At 44.6% G+C, this 27793-nt stretch overlaps 1 protein-coding gene across 1 annotated transcript; it reads right to left on the bottom strand.

The window, feature by feature from the left end:
* Positions 1–19: 19 nt before the first annotated feature.
* On the bottom strand, positions 20–26450 carry LOC109889693 (tyrosine-protein kinase CSK-like). The gene is made up of 12 exons (XM_020481309.2): positions 25921–26450; positions 13921–14004; positions 13652–13768; positions 9062–9174; positions 7259–7478; positions 6408–6567; positions 6123–6222; positions 3376–3466; positions 3190–3263; positions 2835–3030; positions 2153–2239; positions 20–1344 (listed from the first exon to the last, which is right to left on the bottom strand). Exons 2-12 carry the CDS (start codon positions 13933–13935, stop codon positions 1162–1164), a joined length of 1356 nt encoding a protein of 451 aa, XP_020336898.1. The 5' UTR covers positions 13936–14004; positions 25921–26450; the 3' UTR covers positions 20–1161.
* Between the last annotated feature and the right edge of the window lie 1343 nt (positions 26451–27793).

The following is a 27793-nucleotide window of genomic DNA, read 5'->3' as shown; positions in this document are numbered from 1 at the left end:
TAAAATCATTGAGGCAGTCAACTTTTTCTAAACTTTTTCAAGTGGAATGATTTAATCATAACGGCAGCAAAGTAAAAACAACTTTAAAAAGGTACAAAAAAGGCTTCTCGTTCCACATGCATGGTTCCCTTCAGCTTTCATTTCTGAACTGTTTTCACATGTACATGTTACATTTGAATTATTTCTATACACTTGCCCTTAGTTTATCTGTTACACTTGCCATTAGTTTATCTCTCCAGAATGGCTTCTTCTTTTCCCTCTGTATCCATGCAATCTCAATCTCTTCGTCATGTTACACGTCGTCCTGAAATGTTGAATTCAGTAACTTTTTAGTGGAGGATTTATTCTGCTTTCCAGTTTGATAAATGTGAGATGAACACTTGTGGCAATAAGAGAGGAGGATGTGTAACAAAAACAAACAAATGCATAAAACATAAAAGAAACCAAAAAAATAAAAAGGCAAGCGTGTAGAGGAGGAGTGAAGTATCTGTGGGGATAGCCCTGTGTTCTGGAGGCATTTGGCACAGATCGTATTTAACTGGGGTAACAATCTTACACTGTATGGGTAGAGAGCAGGGACACGGGAAGTGTATTGCCTGACTTGGGGTTGATTCACACTAGCCGAGCCAAGCCGAACTGCACCGGCCAGGCTACGTATCCGTCATCTTTCCTGTAACTGCTGGAAAGGACCATGTGAAAAGAAAATATCAGAGCCAGCACGGTATGGTTATGGTCGGTACGATTTTGTGAAAGGGGTATAGTACCTCACAACAGTCCCGGGTGAGTTTGTTTGACACTGGAGTACACACTGTAGTCGGCCAGACCGATACAGCCACTAATGTACTGTAGAACAGACATACAGGCAACCCTGAGGTGTGTGGGGGGGGGGGGGGGGGGGGTAAAAAAAAAGTGGAAATGCCAACATGTGGCAACAACATTTCAACAGAATGAGAAATTATAAAACAAGTAAACTTCAACACAATCTAATGTCAAATCAAAAACTTTTTTATAAGAGAGGAAGGAGGATCTCTGAGGTCTTGATAATGTCAGGCTTTCGGTCCCATCATGAAAGAAAAGCAATCCTTGTCCGTCCTATTTCTCCCTCAATGAAAGGAGAGCCATCCTTGTCCACTTCCCCTTTCACCTCCTCTTCCTATTCCATCACAGGTAGAGCTCCTTGGCTAGGATATGCTGCAGTTTCTCCCTGAGGACTCTAAAGCATGGCCGCACCAGGGGATCCAGGGTCCAGCACTGCTTCATGACTTCATACACCACCTCAGGACAACCGTCTGGGGCATCCATCTTGTAGCCCTTCTCCACGCGTGGTACCACATCCTTTAGAGGCTGGGGCAGGAGAAGGGGGGATGAAGAGAAGATGAGACAGGGGAGTATCATTTGCAGAAATATAATACATTATAATACAATATAATACATATTAGGAATTACTTTATATCTATTTTGCATTACATTTATATGGTGTCATGATCACTAAAGAACATACCCTGACAGAATGTTGACAACATTGAAAGGAATAGTATTATACTAGACCATAATAGCACTGTCCACATTTCAAATGTACTACATTGACTCTTAACTGCCAAATTCATATACTCTACAGCTGTCACAGTTTCTAACACACCTGCCCAATCAGTTTTATTCACTTGGCCGTTTCTAGCTTTTTGCGATTCTACTCATTTCGTCATGGGGCGGAGAGAAAAATGTACAGTTTTAATGCAAATTTTACTGCAGTTCTACATATTTTCCCAAGGGATGGTGAGGAGATGTTGCCATTTTACAGCTAATTTCCTGCAGTTCTACACATTTTACCATGACTTATGCCATGTTCATATGATATCTGAGTGAGAATGACGAACAAAAATCAATGGGGGCCACCTAGATGTCAGGGCCCCTGGGCATGCGTGCCCGGTCAGTAATTCGACCATGATTACTACAAGGCTTAGATAGCTGGCTAGACTAACTTACCTAGCAACCTATAAAATGTTAGCTGACATGGGCTAATTGAGTGACTGTAGGTGACTGACATATAAGAGGAAAAGCGCTGATGCACTACCGACTGTCAAAATTGCACGTTGTGTATTATAACTAACAGTTAGTTGAGTGACTTACTTTCTAAAGGTTAAAATATACTTACAATTCTGGGGTAAGGCACTCGTCCAAAGGAGTAGATCTCCCACAGCAAGATCCCATAGCTCCACACGTCTGACTTGGTGGAGAATTTCTGTTTATCAACAGACAGCGGGAAAGACAGCCTTTCCGTCAAGCTTATTTCAATGTGTCAAACATACAGTATATTATAGATATGGTGGAAATCAGCAGTAGAATAATATTTCTATACCTTGAATCACAAATCGACCCCTAACCCCTACTCCCTGTAGATCTCAGAGGATTGGACAGGTGTAAGTAATATGGTGGTAGCTCCATCTTGCCATCTGATAGGCTAGGTGGAATTGCTACCATATTGCTTACAACTATCCAATCCTCTCCGATTTAAACAAGTTCCTTAAGGGTTGATTTCAGATTCAGGGTATGCTCCTAAAGACAATAAGGAAAGTGACTTGTGAAACCGATGTCAGTGTGCTAGTTCAGCAGTATAGCTTCATCCCTCTCTGAGTAAAACTCAGGGTAAACGGTCTTTACCACGGCTCAAACCTGGGGGCCTCTGCCTCGCTAACACACGTAACCACCCTCCTTGACAACGTACAAACCAGTTGACCTATAGAAAAGGATCCAACTCAGTAGCACCATTGGCGACATTTCAAGCTAGCTGTGGAGTGAGCTTACGGCACGTTCTTATCTCCGTTACACTAGCCTACCTTTTCCCTTAGGGCCTCTGGTGAGGTCCACTTAATGGGCAGTTTGGCTGTGTCCTGATTAGAGGAAGCCTCCTTGGTCAGGCCGAAGTCGCTGACCTTGGCGATGTTATCATCTGACACCAGAACATTACGGGCTGCCAGGTCTCTGTGAACAAAGTTATTGGCCTCCAGATACTCCATGGCCTCACACACGTCACTACGGAGGAGAGGGAGGGGAACGGTTGATATTTAAAGAGGCATTGACAATGTTGATTAAAATGGACAATGTTACATTTCCAACTGACCGCTATAAGCCCGTCAGCAAACTTCTGATAACTTTATTCAAGATGTAGGGATAAATCATTATCATGCTCACACTGAGAACTTGAGTAGGGAATCCCCACCCAGCACTGTCCGACCTCTGGAGCGTAGGTAGTCCACTAGACTGCCCTGAGGAGAAGGGAAATAGAGAAACAGGTCTTCAAAGCTCTTTGGTTCTTTATTTATATATCTATCTATTAATGCATTACCTTTATTTAACTTAATCATAGGAGCCACCTACCTTGGCCATGTACTCAGTGACGATAAACAGGCTTCCCTTCTCCTCAACGATGACACCTAGCAACTGGACCAGGTTATTGTGTCTCAGTTGCCTGCAGTAAATAAGGAAAACAATTAAACAATGAGGACGGAAAGCGATTGCTCGATAACGTAATGTTATGACTATAACTACTGTTCCCTGAACATACTATGGGTAGTCACACTCTTGTGACTTTGATTGAAGAACCAAAATCATGGTCAAGGTCAATAAAAACCGCACCCCGCTGGAAGCCCCGCCTTCAACAGGTGATATGGGTGAGGCTCGGATTCATTCCTTTAATTTACTACTGCTCTTCACCGAGCCCAGGAACGGGCGTGCGGGGCCAAACAGGTGTGTTGTACCTTGTTTCCCTCCTTTAATGTACAGTAGTTATAGTCATTACGTCACGTTCCCTTTCAGTCAGACAACTTCGGTACAACATACTATGGGGAAACGGAATCCCGGCCTAATCCGACCCCAAAGGATATTAAATTTAATTAAATCCAACTTGAGAGACTCCCCTGAAGCCCTTATTTTTTGTGTGCAAATGTTCTCACTACGGCCTGTCGGTCCAGGTTGTGGGGCTGACCTATTTATATACAGACAGTCTTTCCTGAGACATTGTGCATTATGTCCATTGCGCTGCACACAATTTAAACTCAATCTTGAATGATGCATGCCATGATATACCACAGATAAGGGACTGTTGATATTGCAATCACACAACTCAAATGCCGGTTCACCAGTATGAACGAAATGGGTTACTGTCAAAAATGATTCATTAAATTGAAAAAAAAAAAGATATCGAGGACAGGGCTCGTGGGCCCCCCACCTGCAGGGGGGGTCCAGTACGCCAGTGGGAGAGACGCTGCTTAGAGAGAGATATCTATCTATTGTTAGAGTGAGCCCCCCGCAGTGAGCTGGATTAGCAAAACAGGCAAAAAGCTGGTCACATAACCGGATATTCCGTGTCCACTCAATGTATGTGCGTGAGTTCGTACTGGACACAGGGCATGTAACCTCCGTTGCTATTCAGAAGCAAGAGGAGGTGAAAAAAGGTAAATAGCGCAAAAACTAAAGACCTTCAAATGCAGCTTTCGGGGGGGGGGGGGGGGGGGGGGTGAAAGCTGCATTTTTAGATGGGACGAACTGAGTATCGAAAGGGTGTACAGATAATGCTTGGAGGTCCCCAACACGTTTAGATCTTGTAGGAGAGGATCGACTCAAGAGGCTCAAAAGGAGCCACACACCGCGCCTCCAAAGCCAAGTCCCATGTGGTAAGTCCCATGCAATAGGTTTAGAGACCGGTCTGAGATGGCGCACACCTTTCAGGAACTGTACGACCAAACGCTGGTCCCCCGGGGTGGTGTTGTCAATTCCCACAACACGCTGAAATAGCAGCTATGTACACTTTTAAAATGGAGAATGCCCGCCCCTGCTCGAAAAGCTCCTGTAGGAACATAAGGAATGTCCCTCACACAGCACTGAAAAGGAACCAGCCCTTTATCTTGGAACCAGAGCTCAAATGCTTGCAACTTATATGCATACAGACCCCTTGTGGCGGGAGCCCTAGCGGACTGAACAGTAGCAGTAATGTACGGAGGTAACCCTCTAGCCATCAGATTGGCCCTCTCAGGAACCAAATCTTTGGCGTTGCTTGCCAAACCTGCTTTCTCCACTCCATCCAACTCTAGGAATTTAAAATAGGACAGGGGTTGTAGGTAAACTTAATTAGCCATGATGAGGCTTTTTTAAAATCTAAGCTAGGTTAGCTAGCCACTTTGACCACAGCACAGTCCGTTTAGAATAACCAAGCGACTTAACGCTACATATATTAAACAAGAGAGCTACCCCAGCAACTCCACAGTTAACTCTGCAAGTTAGTTAACCTGGCTAGCACGCTATGCATCGCTTGTTAGCTAGCCTGGTCTCGAAAGTCTACGTAGGACCAGATCCTTCAGCAATAAGTCTGGGAAGAGAGGCAAAAAGTGCTTAACCATGGCAGACACAGGCGGTGGGAGGATACCCACAGAACCTGCCTGCCCTCTCTCTTCGAGTCGCCTCCCATAACCGGCGACAGAGTTCACAGGAGCAGGGAGACATTTGACCTGACCAACGCCTCAATCCATCTCTGCGTCCCGCAACTCAGACTCAGCCGATGTACGGGCACTTGTATGTCTCAGCCGTCCCCTAGTCCCGCACACAAACTGATTCGTGTGAGGGCAGCCAGAGTATGCACCGAGCATCTTTTTTTATTCATTTGGGCATTGTCACGAACCCAAATAAGGCTTGTTAGCCTTCGTCATTTCCTTAGCCATCTAACGTATTGCTATAGCCAGGCCAAGCAAGCCGGAGAATAACTAATTGTTTGTGATTAGGAAACTATGAGAACCATACAAACTTCAGCACACAATTTCCAGGAGGTGAGCATGCTCTACCGTGAAGGGGCAGTTTAGTTGGCGCAACATAAGACAGTCTCTTGTTCCAATTGTTAGTTTTAGTAGTGTGAATCATTCCTGCTTACATCGAGGTAAAAAGCGGAATAATTGAAAGCATCCGAGCCTCACGCTTATCACCTGTGGAAGGCGCAGATTTCATTGGCCTTGTCAGGTGTGATTTTCATTCTTCAATTGAAGTTGCGAGGGTGAGACTACCCATAGTGTGTTGTACTGAAGTTGACTGACTGAAAGGGAACATGTAACAGAAGTTTGGTTTGGGCTCTGACTTACGTCATGACTGAAGCTTCAGCGATGAAGGCCTGTGCTGTAGCATCGTGTTTGATACACTTCACCGCTACTTTGGTCCCTCTGTAGTCTCCCACCTTTACATCTGATGGAAAGAGAAACATGCGAGTGAGAATGAGAGAATTTACTAAGCCATATTCACACACTCCAAGAGAACCGGAATGAGGTGGATTAAGCTGGAGAAGACTGCCTAGAACTGGTTACAGAGTCGTCATCGATAAAACCTATTTATACACAGCTACAGTCACTCGTTTTCACAAAGCCACTTGCCTCCAAACTCTCCTTTCCCAATGGACTGGTGGATATTGATTTCCTTCCTGTTGAGAGCCCAGCCGCTCCTGGAGAACTCATCCTGGGCTGCCACAGTACCCTCCTCCAGCTTCGGCTTGATCAGTTTGGTGCAGAGACCATCTGCATCTTTGGTATAGTGCTGAGGACAGGGAGAGAAAACGTGGGTCAAAAACATAGGCCAAGAAAGGGAAATATTGCCAATATTGATGACATCATCAACATTTGGGATAACTGAATACATGAAAATGGAACAAAATGCATATGGGTCTTCGTTTCAAAGGTACAATTGATACATTCTATTTTTAATGGACTCATTCAGCATACTAGCCGTAACCAACAGAGGGCAGCATGGTTAAAAATATAATCAGAGGTCAAGTTTTAAAAAATGCATGTCAACAACACCTCGTAGGCTTTCAAATAATAACTGACATGCTTTTGTGAGACCAACAAAATGACTCCAAAACTGAGTTAATGTATAGTGTGCCGCCAGATGGATGAAGGAAGAGAGAGGATGGTTTTGAAAGTAAAAACCCGGCTACCGGGTGTCTTCAGGTGAAATTATCTGGAGCCTGCCGCTATCACTTCCTCTTTGTCACTTCCTGTACAGTGTATTTGTTCCAGGAACTGTGTGTGTGGCTCTGATGAGGGAACAGTTGCAGAGGCCAGAGCACGTACAGTAGCTAACAGAGAAATCAACTCTGTATACACTTGGTCACACCATTTGTATGGCTCACACACTCTGGTTGTAAAATAATAGACAGCTTTATTTGACCAAGAAGGGACAAATCCCAGATCCAGATCCCCCCCCCCCTCTGTCTCTCCCCCCCCACCTCAACAAGCTGCATGAGGTTCTCGAAGAACGCCTCCTCGTCGATGCTGAGCTTTCCCTCCTTGTAGACAATGCGGTAGTGCTCCACCTTGCCGTCGCAACTCACACACAGAGTATAGTCCCCAGGGTAGTTGGTGCTCTCCCTCACAAGGTACAGACCCATCTCTGGGGGGATCAGGAGACACTCAGCCTGCTCCCTAGTTATCTTACCATGGAACCATCTGGAGGGGTGAATGGGGATTAATTAATCAATCACATTTATTTATAAAGTCGATTTTACATCAACAGTTGTCACAAAGTGCTTTTACAGCACACACACACTGCAATCACTAACACTAATATGACTAAAAATATAATACATCTATCACTAACACTAATAATAGGTCTAAAAAGAGTCTTGGCAAAACAGCTGATCTGATTGGGAAAAATACAAATTAGTGAAAAAAACATACGTGTGCAGACACACAAACACACACTTTCTTAGAACTTAGGCATGTGGCTGAATGCGGGAGATTTCAAGATCCAGCAGGAAACCGTGCACACACAGCACTGCAGAACTGAACACACACACATTTCTAGCTTTTTGAGGGCTCTAAGCTACATTTAAAGCCAATTTCCTGCATTTTTGCCATGACTTGTGCCATGTTCATATGACTTGCGTGCCAGGTCAGTAACTTGGCCATGATTACTGCTTAAGGTTTAGATAGCTGGCTAGACTAACTTAACTAGAAATGTATACAATGTTAGCTAATTGAGTGATTGTCAGTGACTGACATAACAAGAAGAAAACTGTTAATGCACTATTCAATTTTGAAATTTCACCTTGTGTATTCTACTATCCTAACTAACAGGAAGTTGAGATCCCGACTGACCCCCCCCCGGCAGTGCACACACGAGAGCTGGAAACGGACACAGAAGAGCACTAGCTACAATTACAGGGCTGCAGTCAGACAGAGCCAGGACTCAGCCCAACTGTGGTTTATATTCACATAACAGTGGCTTCACTGCCACGACAAATAGCCTATCTGTACTCTACAACCACACAGAAACATCCTGAAAAACAAACACTTTCAACCAGATTTAGTATCACAGTCACTATACTCTGAACTGTAACTCATGGTGTCACCTAACCTGAGCACTTTCTTATTTGTTTCATAGAGTGCTTTCACCTTTATGTTATACAGGTACTTCAGACTGTTTTTATGCTTTAATTGTTGAGAGCTCTTACAAAAACACATTCCTATGTGTGTATTTCAATACCTAGAAATGGCATAATAAACTTGAACTAGAGCCAGGGCTCTCCAACCCTGTTCCTCGAAAGCCATTGTCCTGTAGGTTTTCAATCCAACCCTAATCTAGCACACCTGATTCGAATAATTATCGGGTTGATAAGCGGAATCAGGCTAGTTACCTACAGGTGGATAGCTCTCCAGGAACAAGGTTGGCGAGCCCTGAACTATACCCTAGTAACTGCAGGTAGCCTATTGGTTAGAGCGTTGGGCCAGTAACCGAAAGGTTGCTAGATCGAATCCCTGAGCTGACGAGGTAAAAATCTGTCGTTCTGCTCCTGAACAAGGCAGTTAACCCACTGTTCCTATATATTTTTTTTAAATTGACTATTGAACCTAAAAGGTACTTCTGACTCCCATATCTTTGTGTTGTTACATTACTTACCAGTAGTGTAGTAACACAACACAGGCAGTGCATTTATGGGAAGTAATTTCAGTACAACATGGAGTGATGAGCAATGTTTTGAAGGATTCAGTCTGCTTTAACCAGGCTACGATGAATGTACTGTACTGACGGCATTAGACTCAGCTTGCCCCCTTGCTTCACCCCTTCCCTCTTCTGGACATAGTTAGCTGGGATGGTGCCTTCTTGACCTGCTGTGTTCTTGGCTTTGTACCAGTTCGGGTCCTGGAACAGAAAATGTCATGATAACTCTGTGTATCAGATCAGGATTGACTGAGTAAATACTGTACAGAGGTAGAGAAAATTAACAACAACCCAAAAGTTCATCCTTTAAAAACGCAACTATTTTTTGAACTACTGTACTAGTCAAAAGTCTGGACACACCTACTCTGTCACGCCCTGACTTGAGTATTCTTTGTTTTCTTTATATATTTTGGTTAGGTCAGGGTGTGACATGGGTGATGTGTTTTTGTACTGTCTAGGGGTTTTGTAGGTTTATCGGGGTTGTTTATCATCTAGGTGTTAATGTATGTCTATGGTTGCCTAGATTGGTTCTCAATTAGAGGCAGCTGTTTATCGTTGTCTCTGATTGGGAACCATATTTAGGCAGCCACCTTCTTTGGGTATTTCGTGGGTTATTGTCTATGTCTAGTTGCCTGTGTCTGCACTAGTATTATATAGCTTCACGTTCAGTTTGTTGTTTTATATAGTTTAAGTGTTCTTCATCATTCATTAAAAAGTGTGTATTCTAATCACGCTGCGATTTGGTCCTTTGGTCTCCTCACTACGACGATCGTGAGGGAATAACCCACCATAAAAGGATCAAGCAGCATGGTAAAAGGCAGCAGCAGTGATCGCAGGACTCATGGGCTTGGGAGGAAATTCTGGACGGCGTACCCTGGGCACTAGCAAGGGAATATCGCCACCCCAAGGCAGAGCTGGAGGCAGCGAAAGCAGAGAGGCACCGGTATGAGGAGGCAGCACGGCAGCGTGGCTGGAAGCCCGAGAGGCAGCCCCAAAAATGGGGGGGGGGGCACTTGGCGAAGTTGAGGGGTGAGTGAGATTGTCGAGGAGTTATTGGACAGATTGGAGGAGAGTGAACGGAGGGGAGACTATGAGACATTCGAGGAGTTGACGAAATTGGAGGAGAGTGAAGAGGGAGATGGTTGGTTTGGCGTAGTATGCACGGAATTCGACCTGAGGGGCGTGTTAGCTGTCCGATGCCACCTGTGTCAGTTCCTCGTACTTTAACTTGTGTTAAAGTTACGGAAGATTTGATGCCGGCTATACACACCAGGTCTCCAGTACACCTTCACAACCCGGTGTGTCTTGTTCCTGCTTCTCGCACTCATCCTGAGGTGCGTGTTCTCAGCCCGGTACCATCAGTGCCGGCACCACACACCAGGCCTATAGTGCGCCTCGACAGTCCAATACACCCTGTTCCTCTTCCCCGCACTTGCCCTGAGGTGCGTGCCCTCGGCCCAGTACCACCAGTACCAACACCACGCACCAGGCTTCCTGTGCATCTCCCTGTATGCCCTGTTCCTCCTCGCACTCACCCTGGGGTGTGTGTCTCCAGCCCAGTACCACCAGTGCCAGCACCACGCACCAGGCTACCAGTACGCCTCCAGGGTCCAGTACTCCCTGTTCCTGCTCCTCGCACTCGCCCTGAGGTGCGTGTCCCCAGCCCAGTACCACCAGTGCCGGCACCACGCACCAGGCCTATAGTGCGCCTCGGCAGTCCAGTACGCCCTGTTCCTCCTCCCCGCACTCGCACTGAGGTGCGTGTCCTCGGCCCAGTACCACCAGTGCCGGCACCACGCACCAGGCCTATAGTGCGCCTCGGCAGTCCAGTACGCCCTGTTCCTCCTCCCCGCACTCGCACTGAGGTGCGTGTCCTCGGCCCAGTACCACCAGTGCCGGCACCACGCACCAGGCCTACAGTGCGCCTCGCCAGTCCTGGGCGCCCTGCGACGGTACCCAGTCCAGAGCGTCCGGCAACGGTACCCAGTCCAGAGCGTCCGGCAACGGTACCCAGTCCAGAGCGTCCGGCTACGGTACCCAGTCCAGAGCGTCCGGCTACGGTACCCAGTCCAGAGCGTCCGGCTACGGTACCCAGTCTAGAGCGTCCGGCTACGGTACCCAGTCCAGAGCGTCCGGCTACGGTACCCAGTCCAGAGCGTCCGGCTACGGTACCCAGTCCAGAGCGTCCGGCAACCGTACCCAGTCCAGATCGTCCGTCAACAATCTACAGACCGGAACCTCCCACGACGGAACGCAGACCGGAACCTCCCACGACGGGACGCAGACTGGAACCTCCCAGAACGGGACGCAGTCCGGAACCTACCACGACGGGACGCAGTCCGGAACCTACCAGGATCCGCCAGAGTCTCCCTCCCTCCAGTCCGGATCCGCCAGAGTCTCCCTCCCTCCAGTCCGGATCCGCCAGAGTCTCCCTCCCTCCAGTCCGGATCCGCCAGAGTCTCCCTCCCTCCAGTCCGGATCCGCCAGAGTCTCCCTCCAGTCCGGATCCGCCAGAGTCTCCCTCCCTCCAGTCCGGATCCGCCAGAGTCTCCCTCCAGTCCGGATCCGCCAGAGTCTCCCTCCTGTCCTGAACCGCCAGTCAGCCAGGAGCCGCCAGTCAGCCAGGAGCCGCCAGAGCCGTCAACCAGCCAGGAGCCGCCAGAGCCGTCAACCAGCCAGGAGCCGCCAGAGCCATCAGCCAACCAGGAGCTGCCAGTCACGCCGGCGATGCTGGAATCTCCCTCCTGTCCAGAGCAGCTCCTCAGTCCAGAGGCGCCTTTCCGTCCAGTGGCGCCCTCTACGATGATCTTCAGTCCGGGGCCCGCTGCGAGGGTCCCGCACCCAAGCCGCTGACGTGAAAAAGGCCACCCGGACCCTCCCCTTTTGATTAGGTTTTTGCGGCCGGAGTCCGCATGCACCTTTGTGGGGGAGGGGGAACCATATTTAGGCAGCCATCTTCTTTGGGTATTTCGTGGGTTATTGTCTATGTCTAGTTGCCTGTGTCTGCACTAGTATTATATAGCTTCACGTTCGGTTTGTTTTATATAGTTTGTTAAGTGTTCTTCGTCATTCATTAAAAAGTATGTATTCTAATCACGCTGCGCTTTGGTCTCCTCACTACGACGATCGTGACATACTCATTCAAGGGTTTTTCTTTACTTTGACTATTTTATACATTGTAGAATAATAGTAAAGACATCAAACCTATGAAATAACACATGGAATTATGTAGTAACCAAAAAAGTTAAAAAAATATTATTCTAAGTGGCCACCCTTTGCCTGGATGACAGCTTTGCACACTTTTGGCATTCTCTCAACCAGCTTCATAAGGTAGTCACCTGGAATACATTTCAATTGACAGGTGGGCCTTGTTAAAAGTTAATTTGTGGAATTTCTTTCCTTCTTAATGCATTTGAGCCAATCAGTTGTGTTGTGACAAGATGTGGTACACAGAAAATAGCCCTATTTGCTAAAAGACCAAGTCCATATTATGGCTAGAACAGCTGAAATAATAATAAGAGAAACGACAGTCCATCACTTTAAGACATGAAGGTCCGCTACAGGAAAGGTAGACCCAGAGTTACCTCTGCTGCAGAGGATAAGTTCATTGGAGTTACCAGCCTCAGAAATTGCAGCCCAAATAAATACTTCAAGTAACTGACACATCTCAACATCAACTGTTCAGAGGAGACTGCGTGAATCAGGCCATGGTCAAATTGCTGCAAAGAAACCACTACTAAAAGACACCAATAATAAGAAGAGACTTGCTTGGGCCAAAAAACACGAGCAATAGACATTAAACCGGTGGAAATCTGTCCTTTGGTCTGATGAGTCCAAATTTGAGATTTTGGGTTCCAACCGCCGTGTCTTTGAGACGCAGAGTAGGTGAACAGATGATCTCCACATGTGTGGTTCCCACCGTTGAGCATGGAGGTGGGGGTGATTTGCTGGTGACACTGTCTGTGATTTATTTAGAATTCAATGCACAATTAACCAGCACGGCTACCACAAACTTCTGCAGCAATATACCATCCCATCTGGTTTGCGTTTAGTGGGACTATCATTTGATTTTCAACTGGACAATGACCCAACACATCTCCAGGTTGTGTAAGGGCTATTTGACCAAGAAGGAGAGGGATGGAGTGCTGCATCAGATGACCTGGCCTCCACAATCACCTGACCTCAACCCAAATGAGATGGTTTGGGATGAGTTGGACCGCAGAGTGAAGCAAAAGCAGCCAACAAGTGCTCAGCATATGTGGGAACTCCTTCAAGACTGTTGGAAAAGCATTCCAGGTGAAGCTGGTTGAGAGAATGCCAAGAGTGTGCAAAGCTGTCATCAAGGCAAAGGGTGGCTACTTTGAATCGAAAATATATTTTGATTTGTTTAACACATTCTTTGGTTAGTACATGATTTAATGTGTCATTTCATAGTTTTGATGATGTCTTCACTATTTTTCTACAATGTATAAAATAGTCAAAGTAAAGAAAAACCCTTGAATGAGTAGATGTGTCCAAACTTTTGACTGGTACTGTATGTTCTTTTTATATGTAAGTGTAGAAATGTCAAGAAATATGACAGATTTTTTTTTTTACACCAAGACACAAACTGTAAATCATTGGAGCGTTTGGCCTGTTTTCTCGTCTCCCTCGCCAGAGAGAGAGTTAGGTACCTTACCTTAGTCACCACGATTATGGTTAAGACATCTCCTTTGTTGAAGGGCAGGTCCTGCTCTGTGGTGCCCTTAAAGTTGTATTTGGCCACACACTCTGTGCCCTGTGGCCATGTTGGTGTCTGAGGGACAGGAGTGGTTATCAGGATGAAAAGCAATGAGGAATTGATATTGACCCCAGCTCAGCAATAAACCAGTTCAATGATAGGTGGTATAGTGTATCTCTATATTCGACATGAAGCAGCCATATCTGTTTATCATATCCTGGTCTCACCTGGGGTTCAGACATCCTGAAGGGGAGGAGGCAGTGGGTCTCCTCTCACAGGCCTCACACACCGAACGCTACCATCACACACACCTGTGGAGAGAGAGGAAGAGACCATAACAGGCAATACAATGGACAACCTAAGTAGACAGTCATCGCCTAAACACAACAATTAATTGGGACATTCAGTACACCAATCCACAATGTCAAACATGGAAATGTGAAAGTAAAAATGTGAAGTACAATTTTACTTCGACCATGATGTTTCTCATGTGGGTGGTCAGATATACAGCGGGGCAAAAAACGTATTTAGTCAGCCACCAATTGTGCAAGTTCTCCCACTTAAAAAGATGAGAGGCCTGTAATTTTCATCATAGGTACACTTCAACTATGACAGACAAAATGAGAGAGAAAAAAATACAGAAAATCGCATTGTAGGATTTTTAATGAATTTATTTGCAAATTATGGTGGAAAATAAGTATTTGGTCAATAACAAAAGTATCTCAATACTTTGTTATATACCCTTTGTTGGCAATGACAGAGGTCAAACATTTTCTGTAAGTCTTCACAAGGTTTTCACACACTGTTGCTGGTATTTTGGCCCATTCCTCCATGCAGATCTCCTCTAGAGCAGTGATGTTTTGGGGCTGTTGCTGGGCAACACGGACTTTAAACTCCCTCCAAAGATTTTCTATGGGGTTGAGATCTGGATACTCCAGGACCTTGAAATGCTTCTTATGAAGCCTCTCCTGGCGGTGTGTTTGCATTGTCATGCTGAAAGACCCAGCCATGTTTCATCTTCAATGCCCTTGCTGATGGAAGGAAGTTTCACTCAAAATCTCACGATACATGGCCCCATTCATTATTTCCTTTACACGGATCAGTCGTCCTGGTCCCTTTGCAGAAAAACAGCCCCAAAGCATGATGTTTCCACACCCATGCTTCACAGTAGGTATGGTGTTCTTTGGATGCAACTCAGCATTCTTTATCCTCCAAACACGACGAGTTGAGTTTTTACCAAAAAGTTATATTTTGGTTTCATCTGACCATGTGACATTCTCCCAATCTTCTTTTGGATCATCCAAATGCTCTCTAGCAAACTTCAGACGGGCCTGGACATGTACTGGCTTAAGCATTGGGAGACGTCTGGCACTGCAGGATTTGAGTCCCTGGTGGCGAAGTGTGTTACTGATGGTAGGCTTTGTTTCTTTGGTCCCAGCTCTCTGCAGGTCATTGACTAGGTCCCGCCGTGTGGTTCTGGGATTTTTGCTCACCGTTCTTGTGATAATTTTGACCCCACGGGGTGAGATCTTGTGTGGAGCCCCAGATCGAGGGAGATTATCAGTGGTCTTGTATGTCTTCCATTTCCTAATAATTGCTCCCACAGCTGATTTCTTCAAACCAAGCTGCTTACCTATTGCAGATTCAGTCTTCCCAGCCTGGTGCAGGTCTACAATTTTGTTTCTGGTGTCCTTTGACAGCTCTTTGGTCTTGGCCATAGTGGAGTTTGGAGTGTGACTGTTTGAGGTTGTGGACAGGTGTCTTTTATACTGATAACAAGTTCATACAGGTGCCATTAATACAGGTAACGAGTGGAGGACAAGAGGAGCCTCTTAAAGAAGAAGTTACAGGTCTGTGAGAGCCAGAAATCTTGCTTGTTTGTAGGTGACCAAATACTTATTTTCCACCATAATTTAATAAAAAATCCTACAATGTGATTTTCTGGATTTTGTTTTCTCATTTTGTCATAGTTGAAGTGTACCTATGATGAAAATTTCAGGCCTCTCTCATCTTTTTAAGTTGGAGAACTTGCACAATTGGTGGCTGACTAAATACGTTTTTGCCCCACTGTATTTATCAGATATATTTATTTATCTATATATATTTATAGATGGAGTACAAATATTGAATCAATACAAGAATGGGTTTGACAAGGTCCAAAGAGAGAGAGAGAGAGAATATAAATAACACTCGGTTACAACCAGTGCCAGAAAGCAGAAGTAACCATTTTTGTATATATTTTTTTCCCATCTCACTTTCAAAACTGTGGGGAAGCAAGTTTCCATTATGTCATCACAGCAGCAATAGGTTGGGCTGCTCATTGCCCACCCTCATTGTGCAACTCAATATTAAGAAAGGTTTGTTAATGTTTTGTACACTCAGTATATGGAGTATATTTGAAAAAGTCTCAAGTTGAATCTTTCCATCCTAATGAGTATACTGTATAGAGTATAGAGCTTAATATAGTTCTCCTAAACACTGAGTATGTAAACTCGTGATAGGATCATTACAGGATTCTCCTCAATCTTTATTTTCTCTTCTAGATTAGAAGACATTGACCATAAGGAGGGAAGCATTTACAGTAAAAAGTATTTATTTTATATTTACTGTGGTCAGTCAGTTACAACTTCTTTCATTATAGTTGATGCAGTCAGTGACATATGGTTGTTTTGACATACAGCAAGTATTTCCATGTGGCCTAACAAATGAAAAGTAGCAGAGCCACATGACATGAATGGTGAATGCATGGCTCATGGATGGTGTCGTCGTCCCCGAACCCATTGAAATAGAATCACTAGAACGGGTAGTCGGAGGGACTTTTTCCTGTTCTTGTTACTCTATTTCTATGCACGAGTGGTGAATGCACGGCCCATGGGTGATGCCATCATCCAAGGACAAACCACTTCCTTTCAGCAAGGGTCAGTTCCCATGGATGAGTTCTGGGCCGTGTTCCTTAGGGAACCAAACAAAAGAAAACACTCAAACAGGGTCCTGGTCCAATAAGAAACACAAATTTTCATTTCCCGTTGTGAAGCGTTTTTAAAACGCTTTACATTGCGCACACAAATGAACATGACCCTGACTGAGTAACTCGCGTCTTGTGCCACAACATGAGGTCACTTCCTCCCATGGACATGTCACAGAGAAAACCCATTACAGAGCTGAGCGGACTGTGGATGGTGAACTTCCTGCCTGACAGAGAGCCCAGACTGTGATTAATCCTACACTAGGGTGGGGTCGCTGAGAAAGAGAGCGAGAGAGAAACAGAGAGAAAGAGTAAGACAGAGCACAGACAATGACTGCACGGCATTAGAATTACAGCTAGGCCACAGCAACTGATAGTAAGAGAGAAAGTAAGGCCTAACACACTTCCCTTTGAAAACACACATGCTCCCACCATTGTTACTACGTTACAGACAGACACGTTTTTAACAGAATGACGTAAATCAGGTCAAGGCAGTTAGTATGTGTTTTTGGTTTTACTATTCTCGAGGGAATCACAAGGATAGTAAAAAAAAGAATGGGAATCAATTGTTTGGTCCCCACACAGACAGTAAAACAAACGTGCACAGGGCTCCCGAGTGGCGCAGCTGTCTAATGTACTGCATCTCAGTGCTAGAGGCATCACTACAGACCCTGGTTCGATTCCATGCTGTATCACAACCGGCCGTGATTGGGCGGCGCACAATTGGCCCAGCGTCGTCCGGGTTAGAGTTTGGCCGGGGTAGGTCGTCATTATAGAATTTGTTCTTAACTGGCTTGCCTAGTTAAAAATAAAAGGTAAATAAATATCTTTGGAGCGGCAGAAGAAGCAACATATCTGAAGGGATCCTCCCAGTCTTATGATCTCTGAACTACCATGACACATGGGCTCAGGCTGTTCAGTTCCACATTCTGCAGAAATGTTTGAGGAGCTTGCACACAATTTCTACATACATGTACAAAGAAGTAGATGAAAGAGACTGACTGTCAGAGCAAAAGATCTAAACAACTGCTTAAGTTCGTGATAATACATCTCATGACGATGAAACATCAATCACCAGACTTTTGCAGTGCAGAACTACAATAAGAAGAAATCCATCAATCAACTAATGCTTTGAAGTCGATAAACACAGAAATATCAATTTGATTTATCTATGTTTACATTTAGATTTATCTGTATGATAATAGAGCTGGGTTTTTTAACTGATAGATAGCCACAGGATGGGTCTGGTTAAAGACCCCAGTGGAACAGTGACATCACCAACTATGGAATGGGTCAACAACAAGGACCACGCCTGCCTGGGATGACACTTTTGATTTCCCCCTTTATTTATTTTTTATATTTTTTATGTAACCTTTATTTTAAGCAACAGCTCAGTGAAGTGTATAAAAGTCCTTGAATAGGCCAACATCAAAATAGCAGCAGGCTACCAGCCCAGCGTGTGAGTGAATGGAACATAATTCAGCATGTCTTGGTGTCACATTTAACAGATAAGGGCTAGTGCCGTTTCCAGAAGGCTCCCTCTTCATCGAACCACAGCCTTTCCATTTTCAGGAAGCAGACAACACAGTCTTTGTGAGCTATTCCAGTTCAGTTTCTACTGTGACCCCTGTCTTTCTGAGTACCGTAGTCAATCAGCCCTGATCTGATACAGTCTGTGGGTAAGACACACTTTAGTTCCAGAGGTCTGTAATGTAAGGTATTCTCTGATTGTTGCAGGCTACATCTCTGCTAGCCTGGGTTCCTGACTGACAATTCAGCGAAGTGAACCCAGGTTATGTCCTTGCTGAAAGACACCACCAGAGTCCAGCACACAATGAGGTTTCACACAGTGTGTTGGTCTATAGCCTACATGCTGCAGTGCAAGCCGTACATAAGGGTAGTAAGAGTACAAGGCCAGCCGTGCGTGACATGTGCCTGAGGCTACATCAGGAACCAGGAAGTTAGCTTCAATGAGAACCTGTCTCAGCATGGATACATGATGTGCTCTGTGATACTACTGTTACAGACTACAAAGGCACAGCTAACGAACACTACTGTACATAAACCAGAGACAGAAAGGGCCATGCACTCCAAATCACAAACCAGTGGTTAACACAAACCAGTTGGGAGCCTAAGCATGGAGACATACTGTGCCCTGTGATACTGGTACAGACTAGAGCCACAGCTAAATACACCATGAAGCATACTGACACAGAGACACTGAGGGGACATCAACTGCACTGTTTCTTTTTCCTTATTAATTGTATTTATCTTGCCTGGTACTGTCCTTAAATGACCCCATGAGGGATAATAAAGTCATGATCTTATTTTATCAACTGAAAAATGTAAACAAGTGGAGAATAGCCTTGGAAACACCCATCCCTTCTGCTATACATTCTCATCCAATTGGGTTCAAAGCAAACAGGTTTTTCATCATTTTCCGTCAAGTTGCTAAATGTCTTATGCAAGACGAGTGGTGTGTCTACTCTAGTCTAAACTAATGTATGCATGTAGAGGAACAATTGGTTCTAGGCTGTCTTCAACAGCAGCCAGTAGACCTAGCAGCAAGACGAGACAGGTAGACAGGTATGAAGGTATGGAGAATTCCTTCCTCAGACCATGGAACGTGTCTGCCACACCCTTGTTGCAGTGAGTGCACTACCCTCACTGAACTCACTAAGCTACATGAAAACACTGCAGAACTCACAGACAAAAAACAACAATGCATTGACAACTATAGTTATATAATGATATTAGGCAAGGTGAGTGAGAAGTGATCTGTCCAGATTATTTATTTAGTATCACATGTAAAATTATACTATTATGCTGAATTCTCAATCATTAGCCTACATACAGTATTTAGGCCTAATTGCATCAAACACTAAAATAGCCCTGCAACAGAAAGACTATATAATGGCTAACCGTGGACCTTACAAGCTCTCACACTAGACCTAGAGATGTGCACAAGCATAATACCCCATAACCACCATGCTCCCACTACCAGCCCTGCCCCATGGCTTGCATCCCAAATGGCATCCAATTCCATAAATAGTGTGCTACTTTTGACCAGGGCCCATAAGGCTCCAGTCAAAAGTAGTGCACTATGTAGGGAATAGGGTGCCATTTGAAACGCAGACCATGCCTCAGTAATTATCCCTGTGTGCCCCAATCTCTCTCTCCCTTCCTCCATCCTCCAGCTGTGTAGGTCTCAGTAGCCATCTTCATACTGTCTGTGTCTGTGTGTGTGTGTGTGTGTGTTCAGCCATGTAGGGTCTCAGTATCCCTCCTCCTGTTTCTGTCCCTCCGGGGCTCCGTTTGGTTGAGGATGCTCTGTTTGATTACAGCCCGATACTTTGATGCTGCTGTTAGCTGCTGCTGCCCTGCTATCAGGCCTTTACAGCAGCAGCAGGGGAGAAGCCAGAGCCAAGGAGTAAAGAGATGGAGGGAGGGAGGGAAACCAGGCAGCCATAGCCTGGAAGAGTAAGGAAGATAGTGTTAAGTGTGAGAGCTATGCCCCCATGCAGCAGCTAGCCTGGTGCAGGGAAGCAGCAGTGCCTGCTACAGTAAGGGAGATAGTTGTGAGAGTGTGCCACAGGGCCATCCAGCTGGGTCTGACAGACAGACAGAGTCTTAGCCAGGTACAGTGAGGGAAGGAGTTCTGAGAGGAGAGTGTGCCACAGGGCCATCCAGCTGGGTCTGACAGAAGAACAGAGTCTTAGCCAGGTACAGTGAGGGAAGGAGTTCTGAGATGAGAGCGTGCCACAGGGCCATCTAGCTGGGTCTGACAGACAGACAGGCTGCAGATGTTCATGTAGAGCCACAGAGCAGGAAGTCAACAACATAGACACCACCTCATCCGCCTCAGGGACAACAGCTAGATCTGGCTACAGTCAGCAACACCACTAGTTTCAGGTCCTCCCCGTTTTCTACCGTTTAGCGCCTAATGAACACCACCCAGAAATAGTGGTTTTATTGTCGGTTTTACAGTTTTGGTTGGATGAATTCAGATGAGTATACGAATGAGTATACACAAGCAACAAAAGCATGTTGTTGTTGGTTTTTACAATAAAGTTTTGAGAGGCTCGTGAAAGTAAAGTTGATGAGGAGTCAAACAGTCTCCCTTTTAGATCAACAGGAAGGGAAACATGGCTATCATTTCAGAGCTGTGTGTACATCCTTCAGAGCAGCAGGGGAAAATCCCACTGCAAATGACAAGGTTTTGCATCCAGACTAGACCCGACCCGTTTCAGTCAGCTTTGAATCTGCCAAGTCGGCTAGGCCTAACCTCAGCCAAACCACACGATCGCATTACTTAGTGCACAACAGAAAACATTTCTCAACAGAAAACAAAAAGTTCAGTTGGTTCCTCCCTGTTTCAGTCCCGTTTGGTGCCCAATGAACACAACCACAGGAGAAGATATTGTTGACAAAAGCCTGTTAACCCCACTGGCTACAACCAGCGGATCGACATATTGTTCTAAAGCATTGAACATCTCTCAGTTTGAGAAGACCCATCATAAAAGAGGCTAGTTTTAAATCTGTAGCTGTGAGGTACAGTAGGAACATTTGTTTAAAATGAGAAATACAGAATGGACCTTTCTTGAAATAGTGTAGTTTGCTGGAAAAACAAATCAAATGGTCATTTTCCTACAGTAGAAGATGATAACACTGGGGCCCCACAAGGGTGCGTTCTGAGCCCTGTCCTGTACTCCCTGTTCACCCACGACTGCGTGGCCACGCACGCCTCCAACTCAATCATCAAGTTTGCGGACGACACAACAGTGGTAGGCTTGATTACCGACAACGACGAGACGGCCTACAGGGAGGAGGTGAGGGCCCTCGGAGTGTGGTGTCAGGAAAATAACCTCACACTCAACGTCAACAAAACTAAGGAGATGATTGTGGACTTCAGGAAACAGCAGAGGGAACACCCCCCTATCCACATCGGTGGAACAGTAGTGGAGAGGGTAGTAAGTTTTAAGTTCCTTGGCGTACACATCACAGACAAACTGAATTGGTCCACCCACACAGACAGCATCGTGAAGAAGGCGCAGCAGCGCCTCTTCAACCCCAGGAGGCTGAAGAAATTCGGCTTGTCACCAAAAGCACTCACTAACTTCTACAGATGCACAATCGAGAGCATCCTGTCGGGCTGTATCACCGCCTGGTACGGCAACTGCTCCGCCCACAACCGTAAGGCTCTCCAGAGGGTAGTGAGGTCTGCACAAGGCATCACCGGGGGCAAACTACCTGCCCTCCAGGACACCTACACCACCCGATGTCACAGGAAGGCCATAAAGATCATCAAGGACAACAACCACCCGAGCCACTGCCTGTTCACCCCGCTATCATCCAGAAGGCGAGGTCAGTACAGGTGCATCAAAGCTGGGACCGAGAGACTGAAAAACAGCTTCTATCTCAAGGCCATCAGACTGTTAAACAGCCACCACTAACATTGAGTGGCTGCTGCCAACACACTGACTCAACTCCAGCCACTTTAATAATGGGAATTGATGGGAAATGATGTCAAATATATCACTAGCCACTTTAAACAATGCTACCTAATATAATGTTTACATACCTTACATTATTCATCTCATATGTATACGTATATACTGTACTCTATATCATCTACTGCATCTTTATGTAATACATGTATCACTAGCCACTTTAACTATGCCACTTTGTTTACATACTCATCTCATATGTATATACTGTACTCAATACCATCTACTGTATCTTGCCTATGCCGCTCTGTACCATCACTCATTCATATATCTTTATGTACATATTCTTTATCCCCTTACACTTGTGTCTATAAGGTAGTAGTTTTGGAATTGTTAGGAAGATTACTTGTTGGTTATTACTGCATTGTCGGAACTAGAAGCACAAGCATTTCGCTACACTCGCATTAACATCTGCTAACCATGTGTATGTGACAAATAAAATTTGATTTGATAAAGGGGAAAAACAGCTGTGGTAATAGTGTGTATTTATGCATGTCTGTCTTGTCAGACACCTTTGATAAAGATGAGAAAAAATAACTGTATAAAATAAATCATTTAAATACTGAGCTATTTTTTATGCTCAAAAAAAATTGGGGAATTATATTATTCGATACACAATTACTCAGAGAAAGAGATTTTGTTCAAACAAGTAATATTTTTTTTCTCAAAAAAGGTTGGGGTCAAAACGATTGACACCCCTGTTTTCAATACCTCACCATGTGATGATAACGGCACTGGCCCTTTTTCTTAAATGTTTTATGAGTTGTATAACACATTGGGAGGGATCTTAGACCATTCCTCCATACATCCTTCGTCTGGGCTTATGGACTGCCCTTTTCAATTCAAACCACAGGTTTTCAATGGGGTTTAAGTCTGGAGACAGATGGCCATTGCAAAATGTTGATTGTGTGGACAATTAACAATCTCTTTCGGGATTTTGATGTGTACTGCTTGGGGTTATTGTCTTGCTCGAAGTTCCACTTGCGGCCAAGTTCCAGCCTCCTGGCAGAGGAACCAGGTTTTTTGGTTAAAATGTCCTGGTAGGTACTGGGTAAAGTTCATGATGCCATTGACTTTAACAATGGCCCCAGGACCAGTGAAAGCAAAATAGCCCCATAAAAATCATTGATAACATCAATCATATTTTTACAGTAGGTATAGGGTTCTTTTGTGCTCATGTGTTCTCATTTCGACGCCAAACCCATCACTGGTGTATGTGGTCAAAGAGCTGTATTTTAATGTCATCCTCATCCAACAAATGTAAACGCCTGGAGTTTGCGAAATGGCATTGGCAATTGAAGTGGAACCAGTGATTTGGTCAGATGACATGAACATAGAACTCTTTGGCCATGCACACCAGTGGTGGGGTTGGAGTAGAAATGAGAATGCCTAGCCTGTGGTTTGAACTGAAGAGGGCAGTCCATAAGCGCAGACTAGGGATATCAATGATCTGGAAGGTTTCTGTATGGAGGAATGGTCTAAGATCCCTCCCAATGTGTTCTCCAACTCATAAAACATTTTAGAAAAAGGCTATTGAAAGGTATTTAAAACAGGGGTGTCAATCATTTTGACCCCTACCTTTTCGAAAAAATATATATTACTCTGAGCAATTGTATTAGTATAAAATAATATAATTTCCTAATTTTGTAGAGCATACAATATAGCTCAGTGTTTTAATTATTCATTTTATAGTCATTTTTATCAAGGGTGTCAATAATTTCAGACCCCACAGTATCTGTCATCTGTATGTCATGTACTGTTGCAAAGCATATTTCCCTATGGGGTGTTAGAAGTATTACTACTCTGTTCTAAAACAAAGTCATTAGGAAAGTTCACCATCTGACCTGGATATGCCTGCCTGATGATGTAGGGAAGACACAGCTGTGCCAATGGACAATAGGGCCCTTAGGGCCCTAGGCTATGTAATGGTAAAGCAAAGTGAGTCACATTAGGACAGTTCACTATTTGACCTGGCTGAGAGGTGGATATAATTACACTGCATAACCACCAGAAACATTCCACTGGCAGAGAGGGCATTACACTACAGGCAGCATTATCACTATCAGCATGGGCAGCATTGAGCATTCCCATCACAGTCACTACATAGCCTGGAGCCCAAACCGATATGCTCCCATTGATATTGTGAAGTGAAACAAAGGTGAAATGGAGCTTATCAGTTTGGCTTCTAAGCTAGTCACTATAGGCAGTGTGAGAAAGCCTATTCTTGCTACCTCCAAAGTGCTAATAACTTTTGGTTAACACCACTTGACGAAGCTAGGCGCTGCGTCACAGCCATGCCCAGCCAGCAAGTCGGAGTAACAGTTTTACTCAGTTAGTTTCATCCAGCTCCATTATTTCTTTCACTGGTTTGCCATTCTCTGTTCTCGGAGTTGTGGAGCTCCATCCGGCTACAGTGGAGCTCTCTGTGTGTGAGAATTGTGACTATGCATGCTGGCTATTGTCCATAGAGAGGGTCAGTGACAGAGGTCAGTGGCCTTACTGAGCTGAGAGAACTACTGCCTTGGCCCAAGGGGGGCATTCTGTCTCTCTGACAGATGTACACACATACACAAACATGCATTCACCCACAGAATTTCTGCCTTGGCCCAAGGGGATTCTCTGAACTTGAGTTAGATTCCTGTGAGTGTTGTTTTTTAATGCAAGCTCTAGTGAGTAACATTTTGCATGTATTTATTACAGCATAATTAACTTTAAATGTTAAGGTTGCCAAAGAGCAATACCCCATCATCCACACAGACATGTAAAGCAGTCAAAGCCCTATTTCAGCCAAGTCTTCCAAAGCTGCCCATCCATCCATCCATCCCAGCATATATAACATGTTTTTGGCTTGGCGATGCTAAAGGCTCAGTAACACCCTCTTGAGAAGCAGCCAGGTCACCATCTGGGGGCTCAGCGATACCCTCTGCCACTCCATTTTTGCCCCTTGTACCCGCCTGAGCTACCAGGCATAATGCTGCCTTTCTATGAGCCCAGGGAGAGGAGAGGAGGACAGAGGAGGCTGTTTGGTGGTTCTGACACAGCTGCACCCAGAGTGCCAGAGGAAGTGGCAGAGAGAGAGACAGAGAGAGACAGAGAGAGAGAGAGAGAGAGAGAGAGAGGCAGATAGAGATCACGACTCTTTCCATCATTACATTCCTAAGCGCACAATCTCAGAGCAACAATACTGAGTGTGTGTGCTATCCTGGTGGTTATGGCATGATGCTCACCAATTGGCTGGCTACAGTCAGAACAAGTGGTCGTCATCAGATACTGAATCTCTACGGTTTGAAACACTGCTTGCCTAATCAAAGGGTGCACCTATGCATTGCAATCACACCAATACGTCACACCATGCAAATAGATCAAGATGACAAGAAGGAAATAGCCTAACTGTTGACAAAGTTCAAGGAACTGAAGCTCAGTCAGTTTATGTGACTCTCATTAGGCAAGCTACTGTACAAGACAGTGAATGCTTCCCGAATGGCATCCCATTTCCTACATAGTGCACTACTTCTGAGCAGAATCCCTGTTGGCCCTAAAACTCAAAATAGTCTGACCATCCCATCCCTCTACAACTATGAGAAGAAGCAGCCATAATACCTGTGATTTTGGAAGATGCCGAGTGTGTTAGAACACACGATGCAAGCAGCTAGATTACTAACATTCGAGATCCCCTCGTGATTCTGGATCTGTCCATTTGCTTGTTTTAAGAGCAGTCAATAACATAGGGAAACAACAGTAGTGCAACAGCTTACCTATCAAATGGAACTAAGTATCAATAGATGCATCCCTATTGATAGAACGCAGAAGGCAGCCAGAGCGTGGATGGAATAGATGCCAGACAGCTGTAATCTACATTCGCGTCAGTTAAAACGATTTCAACATGATGATGCAGTCAGTGTTCTTGATCTTGATGAAAACAACACGACGGCGTCTCAACCGTAGAGCGAAATATAAACCGCTGAATTAACTCAACTCGGTCACAAACTAGTGATATCAACACACAGATTTAATCTAATTCTCCAGAATGTGAAAAGTAGACAAATAATCCGCAAGCTTCAATGGTTATCCTCTGCTCTGGTCGGCCTTGTTGTAATATGAAATACATATCGTCAGCCAAGAGGAGCAGTGGTGCACAAAATTCCGACCGCTGAATATAGAAATGTATCGCGTTTATTATTGGAACATTGTTGCCTGTAACTGTTCTAGATGTTACATTTCTATCTGCAACGTTCTGCACGTTCCGCCCATATACGTTATAGTACCGCCCCTACCTTGATCCCTTGCAGTACGCCTGCGCATATTCTTCAAGCGCTCCAGGCAGTGTTGGTATGTTCGCAGTTTTCGTACAAATTGGGCTACTTTGAAAACGGTGAAAATATATTGGTCGCGGGTTTTTGTGCTATTTCTAAAGTGCACCGCGGCCGCCATGGTATTTCTATTAAAAAATATATGTATTTCACTATGACCTGCTGCTGACTATCAGGCAGTGAGGCAGGTTTTTGCTGAGTGAGTGAGTGGTGTGGAGGGGTGAGTGTAGAGAGCACAACAGCTATTGGCTGTTGAGTCACGTAAACGGAGCAGCATGCGCGCACGTTTTGATAACTTTTACCGGTTGAAGGTAGTCAATGTAGATCGTCATAATGGAGACACTTGTTTCCAACCCTTTCTCCGTCAAATATATTAATATGCACATCAATAAATAATGGAGACAAAGCACTGGAAAACGACTTTGGGCGCATTAGAGAAATTCGCTCGTAGGTGGTTTAAACTGCATTCTAATGTTGACTTTGCTTTAAGGGTCATTCTATGAAAATGGGGGCTTTCCTGTCCGGGCCTTATTCACGAGGAAAAACACTTAAAATTGTGAGATAATGACACATACTTTTTTTTTTTTTGTTTTTGCTTTGATTGAAGTGTTTATTATTAACAAAACATATGTAAGACAGTTATATTGCAATTTATATGTATATATATATTGTAGAGCACGTTCAGTACCATGAAATTGTCTTGTCCCTCTGGTCATGAGTCATGGTTTAGTGACATTTTTCTCCCTCTTTAAATGGCATAATACAAAGGAAAGTATTATAGTTATTTAGTGGACTACTTTAAAAAAACTAAAATATCAAATAAACATTACAAATAATTTAATAAAGTAATAGCTGTCCCTCAATTTCATGTCACTGGTGTTAAAATATATAAAAATCACCACTTTGAAAATAATGCAACATCCTTGCCAATTTCGTCCTGGGTCAAAGGCTCATTGGAGACGGGACTGTTTTGAAAAGCATATGCTGAGTTTGCACTCTCTCTTCATATGTTAACAATTTTATTTTTATTTCACCTTTATTTAACCAGGTAGGCTAGTTGAGAACAAGTTCTCATTTACAACTGTGACCTGGTCAAGATAAAGCAAAGCAGTTCGACACATACAACAACACAGAGTTACACATGGAATAAACAAGCATAATACAGTAGGAAAAAAGTCTATATACAGTGTGTGCAAATGAGGTAGGATAAGGGAGGTAAGGCAATAAATATGCCATGGTGGTGAAGTAATATATATGCATTTAGTTTTACTTGCATTTAAGAGCAGTTGGAGGCCACGGAAGGAGAGTTGTATGGCAT

The sequence above is a fragment of the Oncorhynchus kisutch genome, linkage group LG4, assembly GCF_002021735.2.
Source record: "Oncorhynchus kisutch isolate 150728-3 linkage group LG4, Okis_V2, whole genome shotgun sequence".
NCBI lineage: Eukaryota > Metazoa > Chordata > Actinopteri > Salmoniformes > Salmonidae > Oncorhynchus > Oncorhynchus kisutch.
The sequence above is the reverse complement of the archived record's forward strand: the minus strand, read 5'-3'. Positions and strand labels throughout refer to the sequence as shown.

Coding starts and splice junctions, on each gene's coding strand:
- LOC109889693 (XM_020481309.2), bottom strand. Junction 3,264..3,375: donor TCACTGAGTACATGGCCAAG/GTAGGTGGCTCC, acceptor CCTTCTCCTCAG/GGCAGTCTAGTGGACTACCT. Junction 1,345..2,152: donor GAGTGCCTTACCCCAGAATT/GTAAGTATATTT, acceptor CTCCTGCCCCAG/CCTCTAAAGGATGTGGTACC.